Here is a 24,050-nt window from a genome sequence, read left to right on the forward strand (position 1 = left end):
GTGGCTTTTATAGTTTATGAATTCTTCATTGAAAGACAATTATGAGGAATTTTAAGAAACTGGAGCCTCCATGAAATTCTATGAATAACCCATAAATCAGGTATTTTCCCTTGCTTAAAAAAATATCCTAAAAGGTCGAAAAATTTTGATTATTTAACTTGTAAAATTAATCAGTGTATGTAGCTAAATGGTGAAATAAAACGCATTCAGACAATATTTGAAATATCCTTCAATTAAATAGAAAGACTGTTTTCGATGCCTGAAATTGTCGTATTCAAATGAAGAACCACACACAATGAAGAGAAAATCTCTAATAATTTATTGACCTTCAGTTTCACATTGTGAAAAAAAAAAAGTTTTACAAAACTTCAAAAGCGTAGTCGTAGCAAGCAAGTACATATGAACACGAACATTTTACTTCTTCCACTTACACAGTTTTGTACATGGACCACATATTCAATAGCCAAGGAAGGGATATTAATTCAGCTCTAATCACTCTTATTCAGACAGGTGTCAAGCCCAGAGAAAAGGGGCTACACAATTATACCAGAAGTGGAAGGCTGCCCTTTGTTATCCGTTTCTACAGCAACCAGCCCACAAAATGAGAAGAACCTTCTCTGTCTTATGCCAAGGTTTTTGTGTGCACTGTGCTGTGAATTGTATTTGCTTCAAAGTGTGGGACGTTTCACAGGGTGAGAATGGTCAAGTAGTGAGCCCAAATGCCTACATCAATTCAAAGAGCCAGAGTCCAGAAAGTTCCCTGTGGGCTGGGGGCCCACCCTTAGCGCGGCTCCCTCTGGCTCACACACAGTAATTAATAGACCATTCAAGGACAGACCACAACTCTGAACCAGCTGCAGAAAATTCATCCTGCTTTCAGAAGCCATGCAGTGACACACACATCTCTGCTGATTTGCATCATAAACTACAGAGCTGTAACTGCTACAATATAAAGACACTGACTATGCCACCAGGACAATGAGATATTTGCATTGCTTAGAACATATCCAGGAATGAGAGACTGACTGTTGGAAAGTATTGGGATTCTTTTATTCCAACGGCTCATTTATTTTGGTCCAAGTATAACCCACTTATTCATGGCATGGACAGAGAGTGTTATTCATGTACAATTAGTCTAAAGTATTCAGGTGGAAAGAAATGTTAAGGATTTATCTGTCATTAGACAATGCAAACACACTCACGATATAAAAGGTTATCAGCCTTAAAGCCTATTTTCTAAAAATACAGTAATGTGAGAAACATCGACAAAAGCAGTGCGAGTTGCAAACTTTGGTCTTCCCCAGACACCTTTGGGGAAGCACTTTTTGAGTCTAGCACTAATACCTATCACTGCACGTGTTTAGTAAACAAGCACTCAAACTAGCAAAGAACATATTCACAACTAACTCCCAACTAGATCGGAAAACCTCTCAGTGGGGGCAACTGCCTACAATTCTTTGGTGTCTTGTGGCCAAATGTGCCACTTACATGCACCAAAGTGTTCTTTGAGACTTACCTAAAGGAGAGCACTATGTAGACATTGTACCAATGTGAATATCGTCTTGGTAAGCTTCTAACACTCGCTGAATGGTATGGTAAGAATACAGAATAGTGAGTCCAGGCCAAGCAAATCCGGTCAATGAATTAATTTGCATCTGTGATATTTCAGTTTTTCCCCTTTAACAGTGGTTATGGCGAAGCATTCTCATACTGTAATAAATAAATAAATAAACTTTGGACAGTGCCCCTGCCTGTGCCCTATATACAGAGCTACTTGATAAAAATTTCCAGGATTTCAGGATATTGCTACAAAAACAAACAAAAACGGTAAAGCAGTTTGGTCCTTTCCAAATTTCAGTAGCTGAGACCGAATGAGGTGAACCAGACAGGAGGGAGATGGGCAGAAGGAAGTCTCCTCTCACCTCGCCAGCCATCAGCATAAGCAGACCCCATGAAACCCCATTCAAAGTTGGTAAGTCTAAGAAAACTAATCACAGTTCCTCTGCCTTTAGGATGCAATTCAAATTTGTCTAACCCTTTCCTGTCTTAACATTTAAAAAAAAAACCCACCCACCCCGAGCCCACCCTCCAGTTATACTCTAAATTGTAACATGAAAACTTTTCATTTCTGTGCAGCTAAGCACACCCCGACCGCCACAAAATGTGCAAAACATACAACCATTCACACATGTCCACACACGTGAAGACAACTATAGCATTGTTTCAGCATGCAGGCATCAAACAATAAATAGCTAAATTTATAACAAGTTTCCTACCAGCCAAGATAAAGTTTAAAGTCACTTATAAATAATAAAGAACATCTACCAACAATCCCCCCATTGTTCAGGAACCTTCCTGGGGAGCACAACCCCTTATAGATGAAGGTGGAGTCCATGCGGTCCTCATTCTCCAGCCAGCTTCTCTCCTCACTCCACAGTTGGGCTTTGAATCTGACCAGCCTCCAGCGGCAGCTGGTGGAGAGGCTTCAAGCTCACTCCGCTGAGAGAGGTGACAACCATTTCAAATTTTACACATAAATGGTGGAACCCATGGAAATCAAATGCTGAATATGGTACAGCAAGGGAAAAGATCTGGCTTTTCTCTCTCTTTGAGGGGCTGATTAACGCTGACATTAATCCACAATTACAAGACAAGCACTAGATCACAGGTTTGTTCATTCATATTTAAACCATGTGCGACTTGCACTGAACATCCCACCCCTCCCCCGCCCCTCTTCCTTCATGTCCAGTTAGAGCATTTACAAGGTGCAGCGGATTTTATTCATCTCGTCGCAACTTCTTCTCCTTTTTCTTTTCTTTTCGTTAAATTTGGCTTCTCCAAAGTAGAAATCTCATATTGTCTTACCAAGTGATAGTGAGCTAAAATAGAAGTAAAAAAAAAAAGCATGAAGGATTTGTATAATACCATAGTTTTAAGATTTTTGTTAGCAGCCCCAAAATTATTTAAAAAAAAAAAAAATTAAGCTCAGGACAGAGCTGAGCAATAGTACATGTCCTTAAATGTACACACACGTGCATGTATGTGTGCACGTGACTGGCCTATACAAGAACAATGATGGCCGAAGAAGGACTCCCACTTCTTTTCTAAACACTCAAGTGCTCAAATGCAAGCCCATATGTTTACGTGCTATTGTGAGTTACTATCATCTGTGCCCAATATTCACAAGGACTAATTCCTCTCCACGGTTAACCAAAGCCACTGTAAGGCCACCACTGTTGTTGTGTGCTGTCAAGTCAATTCCGACTCATAGCAACCCTATAGGACAAAGTAGAGCTGCCCCATAGGGTTTCCAAGGATCGGCTGGTGGATTCAAACTGCTGACTTTTTTATTAGTGGCCTGAGCTCTTAACAATTTCACCACCAGGACTCCAAGGCCATCACTAAAAACCCAACCCATTGCCACTGAATGGATTCTGACTCATAGCAACCCTATAGAGGCCATCAATAAGGGGGTCAAAAGAGGGAGATTTCTGTGCAAACCCTCCTCGACCCATTTACCATAAAGGGCTCCAATTCATCATATAGAAGGTCATATATAATCCCCCTATTTAAATGCATCTCTGCTATCCTCTGTGGCAGAAATCAGTCTCGCTTCCTTTCCATGACAACATACCAGTCATCAACAACCCAAGGCTGATGTTCATCCTCAAAGTTCATCAGTCCACACTTAGGAGACAATGGCTCTGGCATGCCAGGGTTGTCATCTACAGTCTCTACTGACATGGAGCGTGGATATAACTACAGTACCAGAGCCACAAAGCCTGCACAGTCCTGGGAACCAGAGTTTCCTCAAACACTACCCACCTTTCCCATGTCTCTCCTTCTGATTTGATAGAAGGAAATTTTACAGAAGGCTTTTGTCTTTTGAAACACTTACCTTTCTGTTCATGGAACACATTTCCAGCCTTAGTGTAAGAATCTGCACCCCTACTGCTATAACCCTAAGTATATTAAAAAAAAAAAAAAAACCCATTGCCTTCAAGTCTATTCCCACTCATATTGACCCTACAGGACAGAGCAGAACTACCCCCAGGGTTTCTGAGGAGTGGCTGGAGCACTCAAACTGCTGACCTTCTGACTGGCAGTCGAGCTCTTAACCACTGCACCACCAGGGCCCCAACCCTATGTTGAAGGGAATTCAGGAGGGAGGATTCGTTACTTGCACTGAATTCTCCTGGCTTTTGTGTGTTCACAAGTCTGATTCATTTCGTTACCTTCTTGTGGCTGTTTCGTAACAGTGATTCCAGCTTCCGTGGCATTCCTTAGACTACAGTGTCATCCTTCCCACCCCCACCTCCCGGTAATGTATACACCAAGATAATACCAAAAGAATGTATCGTGTAATAATACACAATTTCAAGCTGTTGCATATTCAAACCGAAGAAGAAAAATCTAAAAGGGAAGAAACAAACCAAATGAAAACCCAAGTGCTGGCAAGTTGGGGCCACATGTAACCATGAAAATGGAGGATAATTGAAATTAATCTCCTTTTTGTTCCTCCCACCCACTGATAAAGCAGCGGGAACAGTTAAAATCTCCTTGGTGAATGAGCTTTCAGACCTAGGAAAGCTCCGGGTTAACACTATTAATTCAGTTAACATATACATTTGGAGAGCAAAGGGGTTTGTCCCCGGGACGTTTCTGCAGCTTAGCACTGGCACCTACTCTCCCCACCTCTTTTAAGTCATTTCATCCAGCTTAAATGTTTTAATGCTATCTTATATGTAGTAAACTTCAGAAATTTAAACCAACATCTTCTCTGGCAGACACAGAAAAAGTGGCTTTGATCAGGCACTTCGTCACCCTTTAAACGCAACAAACCTGGCCCTGTGAAATGTAGTTTTTATGTGCTCACCTCTCTCGCTGGCAGCACCTAGCTGTTTCACATAGAACCTAACACTTTATTTGGTCTGTATCCCAAGGGCCGGAAGTGTGTGATTAGGTTCAAATACCCAGGATGGGATAAACTCAAATGTTTGCTAACACACTCGCTCTGGGGGGAAAAACAGGTACCAAAAATGACATAGTGAGGGAACAAGTATATCCTAGTCAAAGAAACCTCATTTTCCTACCACACACAACGCTGATTCCACTGCTCTGTCTCAGGGCAAGCGAAGGTCTAAACTGAAAGGAGGAAGAAAACTAAGAGTGTTGAATATTTAATATATGCCAGGCACTGAGCTAGGTATTTTCACTGTTTTTTTCCCCCCTTTACCAATTCTACCAAGTCTGAATTGGGACAGATCTTAGGGGAAACAGAGTTCACACCACTCATTTGACAGCGGAGCAGTCTGAAGTACAAAAAGGTCCAGAGTCAACAGCTTAGAACTGGAATGCACATGTGGGTCTGTCTCCTTTCTGTCTCAATTTCCTTACCTTGCTCCAAGGATGCCAGCCGGTCTACCAGTTATCATTCCAACATACTTGCCACCATTAATGGCAGTTTTTATGGCTCCACTGTGCACATACAGTCAGTTCTGGCCTAACACCCAACTTGATCTGCTGTTAATTGATGCTTTTGCCTAGGAGGTTCTTTAAACCTGCTTTGGAGTTGAATCATGCATTCATATCACAAATGAAATTACCACTTCCCAAGCATTTGTTTATTCAGGATTACAGAGATGCCAGCAAGACTGCAAAAACCAGTTTGGTGTGTCACTGTTAGCCCGGTCGCTCCCCAGAGGACATTTCTGACTGTTCCTTCTCCTTTGAAGAGGAATTCAGTCCAAGAAAACATTTGCTAACTGTAACAGGCTGGAGGAGATAACTGAAGGCATGAAAAACAGAGGAAGATTAAATTGTAAACAAGGCCAATTTTAACGGTGTTTTAAAATGAGCTGTAAGAGGTGGGGAAAGAAAAGACAAATGAGATGAACCCCCCTTCTGCCTAGCCTAACTACTCTGAGATTTCCTCTTTCAAGTATCCTTCAAAGGTGTGAGGCATGCTGGGGGAAACAGAGCCCCAAGTTTCCAAGTACTGAGTTAGTTTTCATTGTGGTTCCTCCAAAGTGGAAAGTTTTTTATTTTTTCCTCGTTATTAGTCGTTAAGACCGTGAATCACCAAAACAAATCAACAAGTCTGTGTGTTCTGTGCCACACTCACCCGTGTTTACGTGATTCCCGGGGCGAATCTTAAGATGCTAACGCCAGCTGGGCAGTCATCAAGCAGTGTGCCTGGTGAAGAACAGTGAACTGCGCAGGCCTATTCATTATTTGAGCCAAGAGTATTATATACTCTTAAGTACATAAGACAACCATTATGTACTCAGATAGATGACACAGAAACACAACTTTTGTTAGCCCTCACAATAGGGTCAGCCAGACTGATTAACTCTGAAAGGCTGTAGTTAGGGTGGTTGAGGTGGCTGTGGTGTATCCTCCCATCAGACACATTTATACAAGGCAGGTGCAACCTTTTATAAGTTCAGGCCTAGATTCTACTCTAAAGTTAACAACTGTCCTAAAGAGGGCTATTTTTTAAGGAAAAAAAAATTTTAAAAAGCTACTAAATGAGTTTTGAGAAGGTAAGCTAGGAATGAATTTAAGCATTCAATTGTTTAAAACCTTCTTCATCCCAAAATGGAGTCCCTGAGGGCGCAAATGCTGAAGTGCTGGGCTACCAACCAAAAGGCTGGCAGCTGGACTTGGGAGAAAGGCCTGAGAATCTACTTCCAAAAGCTCACAGCCTTGAAAACCCTATGGAGCACAGCTCTACTCTAGAACACATAGGGTTACCATGAGTCACAGTCAACTCAATGGCAACCGGTTTGTTTGTTTTCATTCCAAAAGAGACTGATGAGGTTAAATTTGAATATTAACAAAGTGCTTCTTGAGATGACACTAATATGAAGCCCAAGTTTATTTAAGTGGCAGTTTGGCATGATGATCAAATGCTTACCTTCTGGAGCCAGACTGCTTGGGTTCAAATCTTCCTGTCTCTGCCACTAAGCTCTATGACCTTGGGCCATCTACCTAGTCTCTGTGTGCATCAGGTTCTCCATCTATGAAATGGGGCTTGTGATAATCTCTTACAAGGTTGTTGTGAGGATCAAATGAGATGACCCATGGCACAGTTCCAGGCACACAGTGATGGCTGAATTAACACTGCTCAGGGTTCGTTAGAATCACCTGAAAAACTTTCTAAAAATACCGATGCCTGGGCTCCACCCCAATAACCCTGGTTGTGTAGTGGTTAAGTGCTTGACTGCTAACCAAAGGGCTGGCAGTTTGAATCCGCCAGGCGCTCCTTGGAAACTCTGTGGGACAGTTCTACTCTGTCCTGTGGGATCAGTATGAGTTAGAATCGACAGCAACAGGTTTTTTTTTTGGGGGGGGGAGGTGGCCACCTCAGACCAAGTGAAACCAATTCTCTGGAATGGGTTGTCTTTCAAAGATTCTGAGGGCCATGGGGGCGGAGAACCACTGGCTTATGTTACGGTGAAAGAGGGGTTACAGTTTGGTTAATACAAGCACTTCAGTTCTGGGGTACAACGTCTTTTATTTTTACAGTTTTTGGAGTGCTTCTGTAGTAAAGGCTACGGGGATATGCCTCACTCCCCATACTGAACTCCACACAAGCAAATTATATGCACACTTCGACCTCAGCTAAGCGGACTTACCTCATACTATTTAAGATGCACTGCACTTAAGATGGCAGATGTTTCCAGGTGCTGACAAATGCAGTAGGAATCAGCGAGTATGGGACCGTGGTTATGCTGTTCCACACATCTAAGGTTGGGTCATAGCAGTCCAATGTTTTGCATCGTTGAATGCCAAAGTAGCCTCCAACCACGTAGAGCTTGTTTCCAGAGGCCACAGCATGGCAGCTCATGCGCTTTGCTGTCACGTCTCCTACCTTGGTCCACTGGTAAGTCTCACTGTTGAATTTGTAAGCAGAGCAGGCGGAGAACTCTGTATCTCCCCCCATAATAAAAATCTGGTTACCCAGCACGGCTGCTGCTGTGTAACGCCAGGGCTGGGGGCAGGTGGCTGGTACCGTCCACCTGTTTTCACACTGATCATAACACTGAACCTTGGGGAGCTTGTCATGACTGACGCTGGTGCCTCCAAAAGCAAACAACTTGAGTTTGGCACTCACTACCGCGGCATTGCTAACGCCTTCTCGGAGTGGGGCCACCATGGTCCATTTGTTGGTTGTGGGGTCATACTGTTCTACTTGCTTTAGAGAGACTGAGGGGGAGGCTGGGAGGCAGCCAGTTGCGGCCGTGTGCCCCCCAACCACATACAGGCAGTGCTTAAGTTCAGCAGAGCCGTGGCCAAACCTGGCCACCAGCATGGGGGCAGCTTTGGACCACTCCTCATGCAGGGTATCATAAACCCAGACATCTTTTGAGACGCCATTTTCTGATCCCCGCCCTCCAGTAATGTATACTTTGCAGCCAATTGCACATGCACTAAACTCTTTTCTTGGGCTGGGGATGTCGGCCTTGGGGATGATTTCTTTGGCCTTCTGGTCTACCAGGTACAGTTTGTCACACATGAAAGTCTGTCCACCCAGCAGGAAGAGGGCATGGCCGGTTTTCCGAGGGCGGGCGCACAGGCTGGTCACCACCCCGTCATTCTGCAGGATTTTCAATTTGCACCTGATGGCCTCTTCCACAATCTCCTTGCTCTTTCTCTGCTTGGTGATGAGTTCCTCCATGGCTACATTCTCCATGAGATAGATGGCAGGCAGGAGAGCCAGCCTCACTGTCTGCAGCAGTTCCGGGAGGTAGCAGTAGCGCTTCTTCAGGTCATAGCTGATCCAGTTAATTGCAGACTCATACACAAGCCTTTCATCTTCGGTCTCCAGCTCTTCGCTGGACAAGAGCTGCACCACCATGTCCTGGGGCAGCTGGAGGAAATCTTCGTTTTTTCTGATGGTTTGGAAGTTGCTGAGACACATCCTCCAGGCGAGTTCGTACAGCTTGGTGCACTGGTGGGCGTCAGACAGCAGCAGCATCCCCAGGCAGTTGGTGGGATGGAGGTTCTTCTCCAGGAACTCCGCGCACGCATCCCGTATGTCTTGAAACTCCAGCATGTCACCGGCTTCTAGGAGCGATTCTGCGTTTTCTTCATTGATGATGACCCGGGAGGAGTACGCATAGTCAAGCAGCAGCTCCAAGACTTCTGGATGGATGGAGTTGTCGAAGTTGACTTCGTTGTCCTGGCTCTCCTTCAGGCCACCACTGAACATGGCTTCAAAATAGCGGCTGCACGCAGCCAGCACGGCCCGGTGGCAGGGGAAGGTCCGGTTTCCGGCATGGAGAAGGACATCGGTGAAGAGGCGCTGTTGGCGCAGAAGGTTCAAGTGCGTGAGAACACTGTCAGCATAGGAGGACTTGTGAAACAGGTAGATGTTGATGGAGCCAGTGCTGGCCCTGGACTTGCGGTTCTCATGCACGCTGACTGACATTTTGTTTCCACTCCTAAAAAACAAAACCAAACAAAAGCATTCAACTTGATGCTCCTGAGGTTCAGGACAGAAGAACAAAAGCAACAATCATTTTGTACAAAGCAAACAGGACGCTTTGCTGTGAAGCTCTGCGGCCTGCTGCTTTGAAGAGTGTATGGCCGTTCCAGTACAAAGCCAGAGACAATTACCTATAAGGAAAGGCATTCATTTTGACACTGGTGAGCTATTTGAATTATACACTGTTTAAAAAAAAAAAAAAAAAATCCCTGCTCAAAGCAGGTTCATCTTGGAAAACCTGATCGTCAGCTTTCAGGATACTGAAGTCCTTGAGAACATAAGTCAGCAAAAGACAAGAGGGACAAGGTCTCATTCTCACACCTCCCTGTCCTAGGCCAGCTGATTCACTGCGGGTCACCTAAAAGGCCAGGCCTCCTACTCTCATAATGCCAGGATGGGCACCTGCTTTCACGCCCTGTGCAACATAAAGCTGTGTGTCAAACAAACACCTACTAATTAATTCCATTAAGAATTCCTTTGGTAAGAGTCCGTCTCCCTGGGTGTTCAGTAAATGGGAAATGTCAGATTAAAATCATAGGCTGAGGCTACTTTTCCAACAATCAGACCTTTCTGTAAATGTTATAGATCATTTCTAACTCCACAGCTTTACCACTATGGAGTTCTAGAACGCAAACATTACCATATATTGGTCAGCAGGCTTTAGTGATAACCACAGGATGGATGGTGGCCCAATCACCACCACTCTTTCTTGCTCTGGACAGCTTCTAAAACGAGGCTGTGGGCACACAAAAAAAAGCAAGAATGTTTTGAGTAGCATACTAATGGATGCCATTTCTCTGTTCTTCCTGCTTTATTTCAATTCTTCGAAAACCAGTTGCAAGAACAAAGGAGCTATCCACCCCTCTCTTTTGCTTAAATGGTCCACTGCCTGGACTGTTCTCGTATATCTGCAAATGCTGGTACCTGTGTATGAGGAGTTCAAAGCTCAAACACTGCTTTACTAAAGTTAAAAAATATATACGCATACACACATATGTATATATACACGTGTATGCATAATATACTTGGCCTACTACATTTGTTAAATTAGGGCCACCCCTGAATTTTCTGACTAAAATGCTTTCTTCAATAAATAAAATGAAATTATACCAAAATCTAGTGCTATTTTTTTATTTTCTTCGGTAAAGAAACTACAAGGTAAAAATACAGGAAATGTTACCCTTACCTTTCCCTATTGTTTATCTTCAAAAACTGAACCTCAGGTCCTTTTTACACTACCCCTCTGTTACTCCAAAGGAATAAAGCCCTCAAAAGCCAGCCTGTCAAGTAAGTTGTTTATCCCAGAAGTGGAAACTACATGGATACAGTATCTGTTCCAATCCCAGAACAGCCAGTCCTCATAACCGAGCTGAAACTGATGGCCTCAGTGTTTCCTTTAGCATCCGGATATGTATTATTTGATTTATATTCTAGACATGTTAATAAACACAACTGAGTGATTAACCACAAATTCTTGCGCTAAGATACCAAACTGCACTTCTCTTGATCAGCCTTGGCAGACACAGAAAATAACAAAGCTGAGTGCTTTACATGGCTCTGACACACTGCCACATAACATTAGGTGATACAGCTTGTTTACTTTAATTTTTAGAATGTAACTTCTCATTATGAGTAAACACAGCTTACTGCAAGAAGGCAAACAAGAAAGTCCTCCAGCTCTGGCATTTGGAAAGCTTTACAAAGCACCCCGGTATGCTTGAGTCTCTCCACAGTGACTTGGGATATGAAAAATGGTTAGGAATCAAACATGGTCCCCATCTCAAACTAAGCCTCCACTGCCAAGTTCATTTCAATCCATGATCAATATTCCAGTGAATGACCTGTACAAACCGAAGTGAATGTACCAGGCTTCCAAAGAGTTAAGACATGTATTAGCATCCCTCATGTTCCATCACTGTAGCTGTCATTTTAATTAATGCATCCAGTAGTATGTTCTTTGAGAAAGGTTTCAAGGCTAAACCTCAAAAGACTGTATAAATACTCCAATGCCCAACACAGAAACTTAACAAAACCTTGAAATGAGTAGCTATGCAAGTTTGGTGTTTCCAAGCAACCTCAAAAGCTGCATCCTGTTAGGCTAATAGTAAATGTAGCTCTGGTGGAAGAACGGGGCTCTGCTGCAACCAGGTGCGCAAGTACCAAAGTGCTTGCGCATTGAGCTAGCATCACCCTGCCGCCCAGGACACATTTGACTTGGGGCAGAAGAAAGCAGCATTCACAACCAGACCTACGCTTAAGAAAATGTTTGTTTAGAAGACTTTAGGAATAGGAATAGAAACTATCTGCATCTCTCTGCATTTTCCAGATTGGCACATAAAGCCAGAAGGAAGGACCTAGCCTGTCATCTTGGATACCATCCAGACAGAAACCGTGCCACAATTGAAATCTAACATTCTTGCAGTGATGTTTGATTAAAATAAAAGGTAAACTTAGAGACCCATGGAAAACGACTTGCTTTCAAATCGCGCAAACATCAAAACATCAGCAGAGACCATTTACGCAGTCACTAAAAAAATGAATCATCCTCTGGCATTTTTTAAGCCCCCAGAGAAATAATATTTGCATGCCAAGTAAGTGGCTGAGAAAATGCACACGTATACTTAACGTGTGACTACAAAGAAGACCCTGAAAAAGGCTATTACCGTCGACATCAAAAGTGTGCCTAGTTACAGTAACTTCAGTTCACTTAACGCTCCTTACACACGCCCTCTGCCTCCAATACTTAAGCATCCCATCGCGTCCCTTCAATATTCACTCTGATCTCAATTCGAAGAAGAAACTCGACAGATTTTCTATGGCATTTACATCATTTACGACAATGGAACAATATTATAAGGATCTTAACAAGAAAAGCATTTTCCCATACAGTCCACTTGCAACATGCTGGCCATGCCTGCGAGGGCAACAGCAAATTACATGTCGAACAAGTTCAATGTTTCACCTCCACACCGCCCACCAATCACTATCCTTTGAAATTAATAGTGTTACACTACAGGCCAAATACTTGCATGAGAAGAAACTAGTTTTTCAGAACCAGGTTTCATCCACTACTTACAGACATTTCACCGCATGAACGTGCCCGTCCGTGGGGTGTGAGCGTAGCCCCAACCCTCCCTCGAGCCGGCTAGGGTGCAACGTGGGCCACGAAACCCAGAGCGCTCGGCCCTGGAGGCTGCGGGGAGCGAGGCAGAGCGACAAACACCCACAGGGAAGCGCTGCTTTCGGCGGAGCAAAGAAGCTGATCCTACACTGCCTGCGTTCCTCGTTCCCCCCGCAGCTTGCCCCGGCGCTGCGCTGCCAAAGGGAGCCCTGTCGGCCCCTCCGGCGATGCCCGGCTCCTGCTTCCTGTGGAAGGGCAGCGGCGTGCACCCAGGTCTCTGCACCAGCAAGGGCTTCCCCCAACACGCAGCTCGCGGCTCCTGGGCGCCCGCACACCCCATGCGAGCACGCCCCTCGCGAACACACCCCCGCAGCTCAAGCAGCCCCTGCAAAGCCCGCCGCTCCGGCAACAGGTCCGGAGCAGTGGGGAGAAACTTACAGCGGTGGCAGCTGGCCTCCGCGCACAGCCGGCTTGTTCTGGCCTCGGCGACCGGCGCAGGGAGGCGACGAAGTGGGCGTCTCAGACCCGGGGAGCGGCAGCGACTGCGGAAGGAGCGCGCATGGGGCGCCGGCCCGGTAGAGGACCGCTCTGGGGACGCTAGCTCGCGGGGCCGCCCACTGCTGGCGGTTCGCCTCGGCCTCGCGGTCCCCGCTCCACGGACCCTGTGCCCGCGACCCGCGACCCGCGAAGCGTCTCCCGGATCTTAACTCGGGAGGGTAGAGCGAGCTTGCGGCAGCAGCCGCCCGGAAAGGAAGCGGGCTGTGTGCTCTGGGGAGGGAGCTAGAAAGCGCCGTGCGCGCCGGCAGCCGCCTGGCGTCTGGGCTCGATCCCAGCGGCACCGCCGTGAGCCTACCGCTCTCTGGCTGCCCGAGCAGTCTGCGCCGGGCCGCCGTGCGCCCGGCTATAAACGCCGCGGGGGCAGCGGCGGCGGGGAGGGGAGAGAGGAGGGGAGAAGAAGGGAGGGAAAGGAGGGAGGGGGCGCGTATGCAAACAGAGTGACACCGGGGGAGGGGAGGAAGCGCATTAGCGGGGCAGGAGGAGGAGGAGGAGGAAAGGAGATGGGGAAGAGCGTGTCGGGGGAGTTAATCGAGAGAGGAAGTGGGGAGGGGGAAAGGGGGCTGCGTAGAAGTGGAGAAGACAAAGCGGACGCGGTGTCTCGGCCACTAGCAGCTGCAAACCCTCTGGGACGGCGAATAAACCAAGTTGTTTTGGGTCGGAGTGTCTGTGCCTCTCTGGGCCAGCCCGGTTAATGGCTAGCCCCAGAGCTGAGGGACTCAACGCAGGGGAGCGCAACCTGGGGCTGTGCGTTCAGCGCGGCCAGAGCCGGCGACCTACTCCAGAAAGGGTGATGAGGGGAGAACTGGGTGTCTGCGGCACGCGCCCTGGACGCGCACAGCCCACCCGTAGGGCACCCGGAGGAGGGACAGTGGCGAGGGAAGGGGCACAAGTTTGGACACTCCGGGGACACTGCAGGTTGGGTAAGACGGGACTTACGGTTTCTAGCTGGCAGGGGGCCAGACAGACTTGCGCCCCAGGCGTTTTACATGGGTCCTCCCTCCCCTCCCCCCTCGCGCCTCGCCCCCGGCGGGTGCAGCACCCGGAGCCGGACTCTGCCCCTACGCCGCCCCGGAGCACCAGCAGCCCCGGCATGGTCCCGTGGGACGCGCACCACGTGCTTCGCAGCCAATCGCCTTGGTCGCATGATTCAAAGCGATCTCCTCAAAGGAGTGGCCTCACCGCCTCTTTCCATGGCAATAATGCCTGAGTCCTCTCAGGCTGGATCTTTCCCATATTTTATTGCTCTGTGGTGTTACTCTGGAGTTCAGTACAAAAAAAAAAAAAGGCCCAGCACGCATGTTTAAAGCGCCGCCGGCCTGCCAAGAGGAAGGAAGGCAACTCAAAAATAATCTCGCTCGGCGATAACCATTTACGAATTCCATTTTTTATCTTTGCAGTTAGGACTCGTATTTCCACTGGGAGTTAAAACGCCTGTTTGCTTTTTCTTCAGTATTTGCAATAAAGCGTATGAATGAACCATAGAGATTACCGGTCCAACCCCCTCCTTTTACAGTTGAGGAAACTGAAGTCCAGGGAGATGTGAATTGCCTGGCTCCTGGCCACGCAGCAGTTTAGCAGTGGCCCAGCCCTGGAGCTCGAGTGAGGCTGCCGCATCGGAGTTTTCTCTGACCTGTATCCGAGCTTTCTTTAAAACTCTTGGTACAGAAATGGCTCAAACAGGCTAAGGAGGTCCCACTTGGCGCTACGAGGGTCCAGGGAGGGCTGAAACCAAGACTCTGACTCTTGTCAGTTTTTTATTCTAACCCCACTTTCCTCTACCCGCATTCCCTCCTGGTTTTTCCGTGCCGAGAGTTTCCCTCTTTGCAAACAAAGAAAGACAGTGCCCTCTGAAGTCCTTTGTTAGCATTAACTGGGCAGCATTCCTCAGGGCTTCCAGTCGGTTCAATCCGGTAGGAACCCCTACTGAGGATTTGTCTTTCCACCCAGATATACTGAATCAGAATCTACATTTTAACAAGAGCTCCAGGTGGTTCTTTTCTATGATAAATTTTGAGAAGCACGGCCGTACTACTCTTGGTTCTCAGAATTGGTCCCTAACCAGCAGCATTCGCATTACCTGGGAATTTGTTAGAAATGCAAATTCTCAACAGGGCCTTGAACTGGAACAAACCAGTTCAAAACCCTCACCTCACCAGAGGAGTCTTTACAAATCTGTGACATATTTCATATTTTTCTTGTACTGTGGGTGAAGGTTTATAGAACAAAGTAGTTCTCATTAAATAATGCACATATTGTTTTGTGACGTTGGTTGCCAACCTCACCACATGTCAACGCTTTCGCCTTCTGTACCTTGTGTTCCCCCTTACCGGCTTTCCTGTCCCCTCTTGCCTTCTAGTCTTTGCCGCTGCCCATTTAGTCTCGTTTTGTTTGTTTTATGGGTCTGTCTAATCTTTGGCTGAAGGGTGAACCTCAGAAGTGAGTTCATTACTCAGCGAAAGGAGTGTCCAGGGGCCATACTCTTGGGGATTTCTCCAGTTTCTGTTACACCAGTAAGTCTGGTCCTCTTTTTTTTTTTTTTTGGTGAGTTAGGATTTTGTTCTACATTTTTCCCCAGCTCTGTCCGGGACCCTCTATTGTGATCCCTGTCAGAGCAGTTGGTGGTGGTAGCTGGGCACCATCTAGTTGTGCTGGATTCAGTCTGGTGGAGGCTGTGGTAGATGTGGCCTGTTACATTTTCTTTATAAACTATGTTATGCCAGTTGAGCTAGATGTTCCCCAAGACCATGGTCCCCACAGCCCTCAGGCCAGTAATTCTGTCCCTCAGGGAGTTTGGATGTGTCTGTAAAGCTTCCATGCCCTTGCCTTGGTGAAGTTGTGCTGACTTCCCCATGTATTTCAATTTTTTAATGCAGAGTTTCGGCTCCCAACTGCTTAACAAAGCCAGAGTCGGCCCCCCTCAAGTCTTGGTGCGGTGGTTCTGGGGGCTGCTAGGCGAAGAGGACAGTGCCGCAAGCAGAGCTGTGTTCCTGCAGGAGACGGGAAAAATCAGCGAAGACCAAACGGGTAGAGACACTGTGCACACCAGGAATAGGTGCTGAAAAGATGGGAGGTGGAAATGTGTAGCTATTGCATGTATGTCCTTTTAAAACATGTTTCTGTAGCCTGTGGCCAGGTGTGGGGGAAACCTGATCAAGGCTGCCTCCTAGACATATATTGTCACTGTTTCCAGTCTAAAGCAAGCACTTTAGTTTTGAAGACCAAATGTTAATGTTTTTCACTGGGGAAATTTTCTGTTTAAGAGATTAACACTTTTCCTCATTATGGAAAAGTACTTCCTTTTTCCTTCAGTCAGTTCTACCTAGAAGTCTACCTAGGAGACCCTACCAAAATCTACCTGAAATATGTAAATAGCACAGTGAATTGATTGAGGACGTTGCTGCATGAAGCCACCTAGCTAGGAACAGATAAACTGTGTCTGTTGCATCTTTGTTGCTGTTGTCTGGTGCTGTCCTGTCGGTTCCGACTCACAGTGACCCTGTGTACAACAGAACCGAGATACTGCCCAGTCCTGAGCATCCTGACAATCCTTGTTATGTTTGAGCCCATTGTTGCAACCACTGTGTCAGTCCATCTCATTGAGGGTCTTTCTCTTTTTCTCTGACCCTCTACTTTACCTACCATGATGTCCTTCTCCAGGTACCAGTCCCTCTTGATAACCATGTACAAAGTAAGTGAGACAAAGTCTCACCATCCTCTCTTCTAAGGAGCATTCTGGCTGTACTTCTTCCAAGACAGATTTGTTCCTTCTTCTGGCAGTCCATGGTATATTCAATATTCTTCACCAACACCATATTTCAAAGGCATCAATTCTTCTTCAGTCGTCCTTATTCATTGCCTAGCTTTCACATGCATATGAGATGATTGAAAATACCATGGCTTGGGTCAGGCACACCTTAATCCTCAAAGTGATATCTTTGCTTTTTAACATTTTGTCTTAGACATCTAGTGCTGCTATAACAGAAATACCACAAATGGATGGCTTTAACAAAGAGAAGTTTATTCTCTCACAGTCCAGTAGGCTAGAAGTCCAAATTCAGGGCACCAGCTCCAAGGCAAGGCTTTCTGTCTCTGTCGGCTCTGGAGGAAGGTCCTTGTTATCAGTCTTCCCATGGTCTGGGAGCATCTCAGCACAGGAACCTCAGGTCCAAAGGATGTGTTCTGCTTCCGGCACTGCTTTCTTGGTGATATGGGTCCCCCTGTCTCTCTGCTTGCTTCTCTCTTTTACATCTCGAAAGAGATTGGCTTAAGACACTATCTAATCTTGTAGATCTTATCGATATAACTGCTGCTAATCCATCTTATTCCATCATAGTGATGGGATTTACAACGTATAGGGAGATCACATCAGATGATGAAATGGTAGATAATCATACAATACTAGGAATCATGACCTAGCCAATTTTGATACACATATTTTTGGTGGACACAATTCAATCCATGACACACTTTAAAGAGGGCTTTTGCAGCATATTTGCCCAATGCAATCTGTTCCTTGATTTCATGACTGCTGCTTTCATGGGCGTTGATTGTGGAGCCCAATAAAATGACATCCTTGACAATTTCAGTAGTTTCTCCATTTATCATGATGTTGCTTATTGGTCCATTTGTGAGGATTTTTTGTTTTCTTTTTATGGTGAGACGCAATCCATACTGAAGGCTGTATGGTCTTTGATCTTCATCAGTAAGTGCTTCAAGTCCTCTTCACTTTCAGCAAACAAGGTTGTGTCATCTGCATATCACAAGAAGCAAGGTTGTGTCATCTGCATACTGCAGGTTGTTAATTAGTGTTCCTCCAATCCTGATGCTGTTTTTTTTCATATAGTCCAGCTTCTCATATTATTTGCTCAGCATACAGATTGAATAAGTATGGTGAAAGGATACAGCCTTGACGCGCACCTTTTCTCATTTTAAACCACCCAGTATCGCCTTTTTCTGTTCAAACGAATGCCTCTAGGTCTATGTACAGGTTCCTCATGAGCACAGTTAAGTGTTCTGGAATTCTTTACCATCGTTACCACCTGGAAACTGCAGAACGTCCTTAACCGTGGGTCAATAAAGTTCATTGGTTTTGCGAAGAGCTTTGCTAAGCAGGCAGGGCTGAAAAAGGTACGAAGCTCTCTGGCCATGTGTCATCATCTACTGATTTCACTTTCTGGTGTCAGTTTGTCCTAATGTTGCCACATTTCTGTGATTTAAAAAAAAAAAAAAAAAAAAAAGCTGTAGCCTGGAAAATCTTGCAATATGTTCAGTGACCATACACATTTGCTTCATCTGCCACAGGGAGATAGTCAACACAAGGCAGGGGGAAAAACAGTTATGTAGGTTATAAAAACAGAAAACATACTCCTGCTGAAAGACATAGGAACTGAACTTGCATTTTTCAAAATGCCAGTCAGCTCCTACCTGCTGTACACTGGTTTGCTTGAACAAATACATGGAAAGTTTTGGGGCCTGTTGGCAGTTTCTAATGTTTATCTCACAGCTGAAAGTGATTTTCCAGTTAGCTTACTTATAACAACTTAAAATTTGTTCTCCCTACAGCATTTCTCAGCCAATCCCTAAAGGTAAGTCTTATGACCTTACTCCTGGAAAGAAAAGGTGAGCCAGTCTTTTAGCTGAGCAGGAGGAAATCTCTGGTTAGGCCTGTGATCCAGCCAGACAACAATAGACATAATGGATATCTGCATATTAGACAACTCAGGAAATTCAGCCACATCCACATTGTACAATGGCCACCACCTCACGACATAGGCCAGCCCCTTAGGCCTCTGGGAGTTGGTCTTCGGCTTTGCCTTGTGACACCAAACCAAGGTTTCATTTTTAACGCTGTTGAGGCTTCGGCCCTGTTATCTCCCTTAACAATGTTACTTTGTTAGGCTGCAAAATAAACAGCATGGGGTTAGATGTATTAGCTGCCTTCAAACCTAATTTATCTTCATTCCTTCCTAATTTACACTCGGGCTGAATTAATGAGAATGATTTAATTAACACGTGCACTTATGGTACCAGGGACAGGACAGATCGGAGGATTAGAACAAACTGTGGGCAGGGGCTCACAGCTGCCATCCTCCCTCCTGTGGTCCAGTGAAGCCCCACTGAAATTTCAGTCCTGTTCCCTGCCAGGACTCCAAAAGCATCCTCTACTTGTCTAATCTGTGAGGTGGCACAGTTTTCCTTTCTCCTGCTATTTGTGGGATGGGCTTCAAGGCTGGGCCCTATGGAGTTGGAGTGGAGATCAGTCATCCACCAGAGATTTGTGCTTCTCCTTCTGTGGTGTCAAGGTAGTGTTGGGAGGTAGACGCCCAGCCAGGAGCTGTGTCCCAGTCCGTTTAAGTTTTGAGATCAATACCTGTGGAAGGGAAGGGAGGGGAGCAGGATGGGCAGAGGGAGAAGTGGAGCTGGGATGCAGTCTTGGCCAAGGCCTCAGCAGACCCCGTGGGGAGCCCTGGAGCTGGGATGCCCTGCAGAGTTGTCCCAGTTGGGGCAAGAAGGCCAGGCCTTTATACTGCCACACATACCAGTTGCTGAATGCAGGCTGCTCCAGGAAGGGTGGCACTTTTCTTGGGAGGCAGTTCTGAAGAGGGTGATAGCTGAGTGCCTTCTGCCAGCAGTACCCCCAGCAGCTGGGGGAGTAAGTCCTTCATTCCCGGAGGGGGGCCTGGGGGTGCAGCTCAATGCTGACTTCAGTACGTCTGCACCCTAACACAGGTGTACAGACTGAGGAAAATGAGACCTCAGTTCCTGCCAGCAACATTCTTCTTTTCAAAAACAGGGAGAATTACCAAAAAAAAGAAAAAAAAAAAAAAACTTGGCTCTTTATTGAAGAGACAAAGACAATGAAAAAAAAGATAATCAATAGAAGAAGTTACCAGCATTTTTTAAGTCAGCTATCATTTTTCACTCTGGGGAAGAACAAGGGTTCTAAACTATAGCTGGTTTCCTAAAATGTCATTGAAATTTTTTTAGTCACACTTTAAAATTATAATCACTTCCTACATACATCCATTATATATGCTACCACCTTACATGTATGTTGTGAATCAAATTGGATTATAGCGTTTTTTTTTTAATTTCATGTTCCAGTTGTTCATTGCTGATATATATGAATATGAGTTTGAATGCAAAGTTTTGTGTGAAAATGTACCTTTGTCCTTTAAGTGCTAAGCACCACCATTAGTGGTGAACTCTATCAAGGGTTATTAAAAAAAACTGGGAAATTCACTCTTCCTTTGAGACTTTGTCATCTTATACAGCCTCAAGTGACATTTCAAGGGGTAGAAAATTTATTGACTGCTCCTGGGACTACAGAGGGATGCTTTCGAGTCACTTTGCCCAGCCGTTACTATATGAAGTTTGGTCATTAGTAAATCAAGCAGTTTAGGCTACATGTGTTGCTAATTGAAAGGTTGGGATTTCCAGTCCATGCAGAAGTGTCTTGGAAGAAAGGTCTGGCAATCTACTTCTGAAAAATCAGTCATTGAAACCCCTCTGGAGCACAGTTCTATTCTGACACACATGGGGTCGCCGTGAGTTGGAACCGACTTGACCGCCACTGGTCGTGGTGGGGGATGTTATTTCTACGCCAGCGACTGTGAGGATGGCGCAGGACCGGGCAGCACCTCATTCTGTGGAACACGGGGTTGCTGTGAGTCGGGGTCGATGCAACAGCAACTGAAAACAACATGTTAGTTTTACTCCAGACCCCTTCAAACAATGATCTTCACAGCCTGCTGTAGGTTATAGTTTTCAGGGTCAGGATTTTTAAACAGCATTTATTATTTTTTCTCTGATTACAAAAACAATGCTTTGTAGACATTTGGAAAGTACAGAAAAGCAAAAGGAAAAATCAACTGTAAACCCACCACTTGGAAATAATGACAGCATTTAAATTCCGGTCTTTCTATGTCCGTATAGCATTTCATTTTTAGCGATTAAGTGGTTAATGGCAGAGACTCTAGAACCAAGCCTGAATTCCCGCCAGGCAAATATTCTAAGATCTTGGTGCCTTAGCTTCGTAACCTGCAATATGGGATAATAACAGTACCTGGCTCAGAGGGTTGTTTTACAGATTAAATAACTAATATTTGCAAAGCAGGGAGAACAGTGTCTGGTTTGTGGTAAGTGCTATCTACTGTTTGCTTTTATACTGCTTCCTTAGTAAGCTGTTTAAGGAGAATGGCGTCCCTGCAACCCTGTAGATGGCAGGGTATTTCAGAGTAACTCTTCTAAATAAAAGTGACCTGGATCCTTATCGAGTTCCTATTTCCACATCTGCTCAATAAAAAAAAAAAAAAAATAGCACTGGTTTAAGGGACACTTGCTTGTTTTAAATGAGTTTACATATTCTCCTGGAGTGTTTATGAATCAGAATCGACTCAAGGGCAGCAGGTTTGTTTGTTTTTGGTTTTGGTTTTTTTTTTTTTTTTTTTTGGTTTGGCTGTTTTTGCACACCCAGAAAGCTGACAGCTTGTGCAATAAAAGCTCAAATGTATGGTGTCCGCTTTTGCCTCCTTCCATCCCTCATTGATCCTGCTGTCTTCATGTTTTGTATTGAGACCACAGATCTTAAGCTGTTGACAGTGAAACAATTCATCACTGTCCATTAGCTTGAAAATCTAAGCTGCTTCAAAGGAAAACGTTTTTAAGAAACAACACATTTAGAAAAGAAGCGTCTAGCTATATCTAGGAGAAGGCAGTCTGTCCAAAACAGCGTACAGCGAACGTGGGCTCCTACTCAGAAGGGCTTGTAGGATACTCGTGGTCAGAGCTATCAGAATCATGCCAGCCCCATGTAGGCTGTGACCTTTCTTAGCCCAGCGGAATCCTGAAACATTTTTCCCTATTTTCCATCCCATTTTGAGAGCTCCAGGGCTCCTGGATCTAAACTCTTAATTTGTTCTAAGTAATTACCTTGAAGAATTGACTGTTGTTGGAAGCAGAGAAAATGAAGGTTTTGTTTGGCCTATACTTTGCTTGCGGGGCCGAGTGCCAGCTCTCTGTGCATGTCTGGGCATGAAGAAGAGACCAGCAGAAGGGACCTTTGTAGTCCAAGAGCTTGTACCTTTGAATGAATATTAAAAGGATTTTATGGCACTCTGTGAACACAAACTTTACTCACTGCACACAGCTCAGCTCACGCAGGACGCTGGAACCAGGAAGTTAACATGACCAGAATGAAGAAAGAATGAAGAAAAGGAAGAGCTTTGCTGGTGAGTGTGTTGTGTTAAAGAAAACTTCCCGTAACTGTATCTCCTCATGATCTTGAAAATACAGCATGAACAAGGACATACATTCATATACACAGGGTTCACAAATTTCTCTTAGCCTTGTAGGTAATTTTAGAAAACTATAAAATCCCAAATAAAGTTGGATGACTTGCTATCTTATTATTTGAGGATATGTGGCAAGATTAAAATATCAGGACGGAGCCCTGGTGGCACAATGGTTAAGAGCTCGGCTGCTAACCCCAAGCTTGGTGGTTCGAGCCTACCAGCCACTCTGCAGTAGAAAGATGCGGCAGTCTGCTTCCATAACGATTACAGCCATGGAAACCCTATGAGGCAGTTTTACTCTTCATTCTAGGGTTGCTATGAGTTGAAATCAACTAACTCAATGGCAATATATATATATTTTTTTAATATCAGGAGGAAATGATAACTTTTAAAAAGTTATGTGTATTCAAATAGTTATGTCAGTTTTCATATCCACAATTATCTAAGAAGCTGTGGTTTCATTCATTCATTCATTCATTTGGTCAATCAATCAGCCATTCATCCAACAAATATTTATTTGCAGGCATTGTATTAATACTTAGTGCTGGTGATATTCCCCAGTTACACAAGGCTTTTTCCAGCCTTCGACTGCTTTTCCAGTGTGTAACTTGGCTTGCCGTTAACATACTTGCATTTGCACTTTCAGTATGTCTTCTTCCAACTCTGAAGCCACAGAACAAAGGCGTATATGAGGAAACTTGAGATGAATGCAGGAAAAAAGAACATAAGCAAAGGCAAAGAAGGAGCTCGATTTCCATCACCCTTATTAGGCCGTTCATCTAGAACAGAACTATGAGAATACAGGCCTGGGTTTAGAAGTGGCCTTCCTGCAATTGCCATTTTCCACTTCAGAGTTTCAATCAAGCCCATTACTGCCTTATTAAAATTTGGCCCGTTAAAGGCAGTAAAACGGCTCATAATCTCATTGGCCAAGAAAATGAGAGTCAACACTTCACCCTCCTTGCTCTTAATAAAAACTTCTGTCTTCAAGAGGTTCTGAGTTGTGCCACCGTGGAAGGAAACATCCCAGGCATCCCAAAAAAACGTGCACCGACTCTCCCGCACTTTTCTGGGACACTTGGGATGCCAAAAATGAGCTGGAACATCAAGTTACACTCCAAATTTTCAGAGAGTAGTTTTCCAGGCAGAATCTCGATCGATTGCATCAGAATGAATTTTCTGTCTCGCTTGTCTATTTTTAAAATTCCATACATAATTTTCCGTGACCAAAAAATATTAAAATTTTGTCAAGTCCCAGTAAATTTTGCATATGTCTTGTCACAGACAAGAGGTTTTTGTGTTTTGTTTTTCTGCTGGTCACCTAAGAAATAAAATGTGCCACTCCAAACAAAGCCAAGGATGGGGCCGCTAGCACAGGACTCAAATGCAGGAGGCCACAGACCAGAATTTGGATAAAGCAACAGTGCCCTCTTCCGGCTGTAACTAAGAACCGATTACAGAAGGCTCAGACAAAATTCAAAACCAACATTTTGCGAAAAATAATGAACCTGGTGTGTAAACCCCTGTAAGTTCTTTTGAGTGGCCTCTCGCACCTATGCAAAGGCCTTTGACTGTGTGAATCATA

General features: G+C 45.0%; 1 protein-coding gene and 1 long non-coding RNA gene across 3 annotated transcripts; one reads left to right on the forward strand and one right to left on the reverse strand.

The window, feature by feature from the left end:
- Positions 1-2,729: 2,729 nt before the first annotated feature.
- Positions 2,730-14,176, reverse strand: ENC1 (ectodermal-neural cortex 1). 2 transcript variants are annotated; one of them, XM_049865665.1, is made up of 3 exons: positions 14,109-14,176; positions 7,641-9,449; positions 2,730-2,879 (listed from the first exon to the last, which is right to left on the reverse strand). In XM_049865665.1, the coding sequence occupies exon 2, from the start codon at positions 9,434-9,436 to the stop codon at positions 7,667-7,669; it is 1,770 nt and encodes a 589-aa protein (XP_049721622.1). In that variant the 5' UTR covers positions 9,437-9,449; positions 14,109-14,176; the 3' UTR covers positions 2,730-2,879; positions 7,641-7,666. The 2 variants fall into 2 exon arrangements, with proteins under 2 accessions (XP_049721622.1, XP_049721613.1); XM_049865656.1 differs by lacking the exon at positions 14,109-14,176 and adding an exon at positions 13,053-13,731.
- A 1,538-nt stretch (positions 14,177-15,714) lies between these two features.
- On the forward strand, positions 15,715-23,683 carry LOC126065550 (uncharacterized). Its single transcript, XR_007514864.1, has 3 exons — positions 15,715-16,224; positions 22,321-22,402; positions 23,112-23,683. It is a non-coding gene; the product is annotated as an uncharacterized LOC126065550 (long non-coding RNA).
- The last annotated feature ends 367 nt before the right edge of the window (positions 23,684-24,050 follow it).

The sequence above is a fragment of the Elephas maximus genome, chromosome 2 (assembly GCF_024166365.1).
Source record: "Elephas maximus indicus isolate mEleMax1 chromosome 2, mEleMax1 primary haplotype, whole genome shotgun sequence".
In the NCBI taxonomy this organism is placed as follows: domain Eukaryota; kingdom Metazoa; phylum Chordata; class Mammalia; order Proboscidea; family Elephantidae; genus Elephas; species Elephas maximus.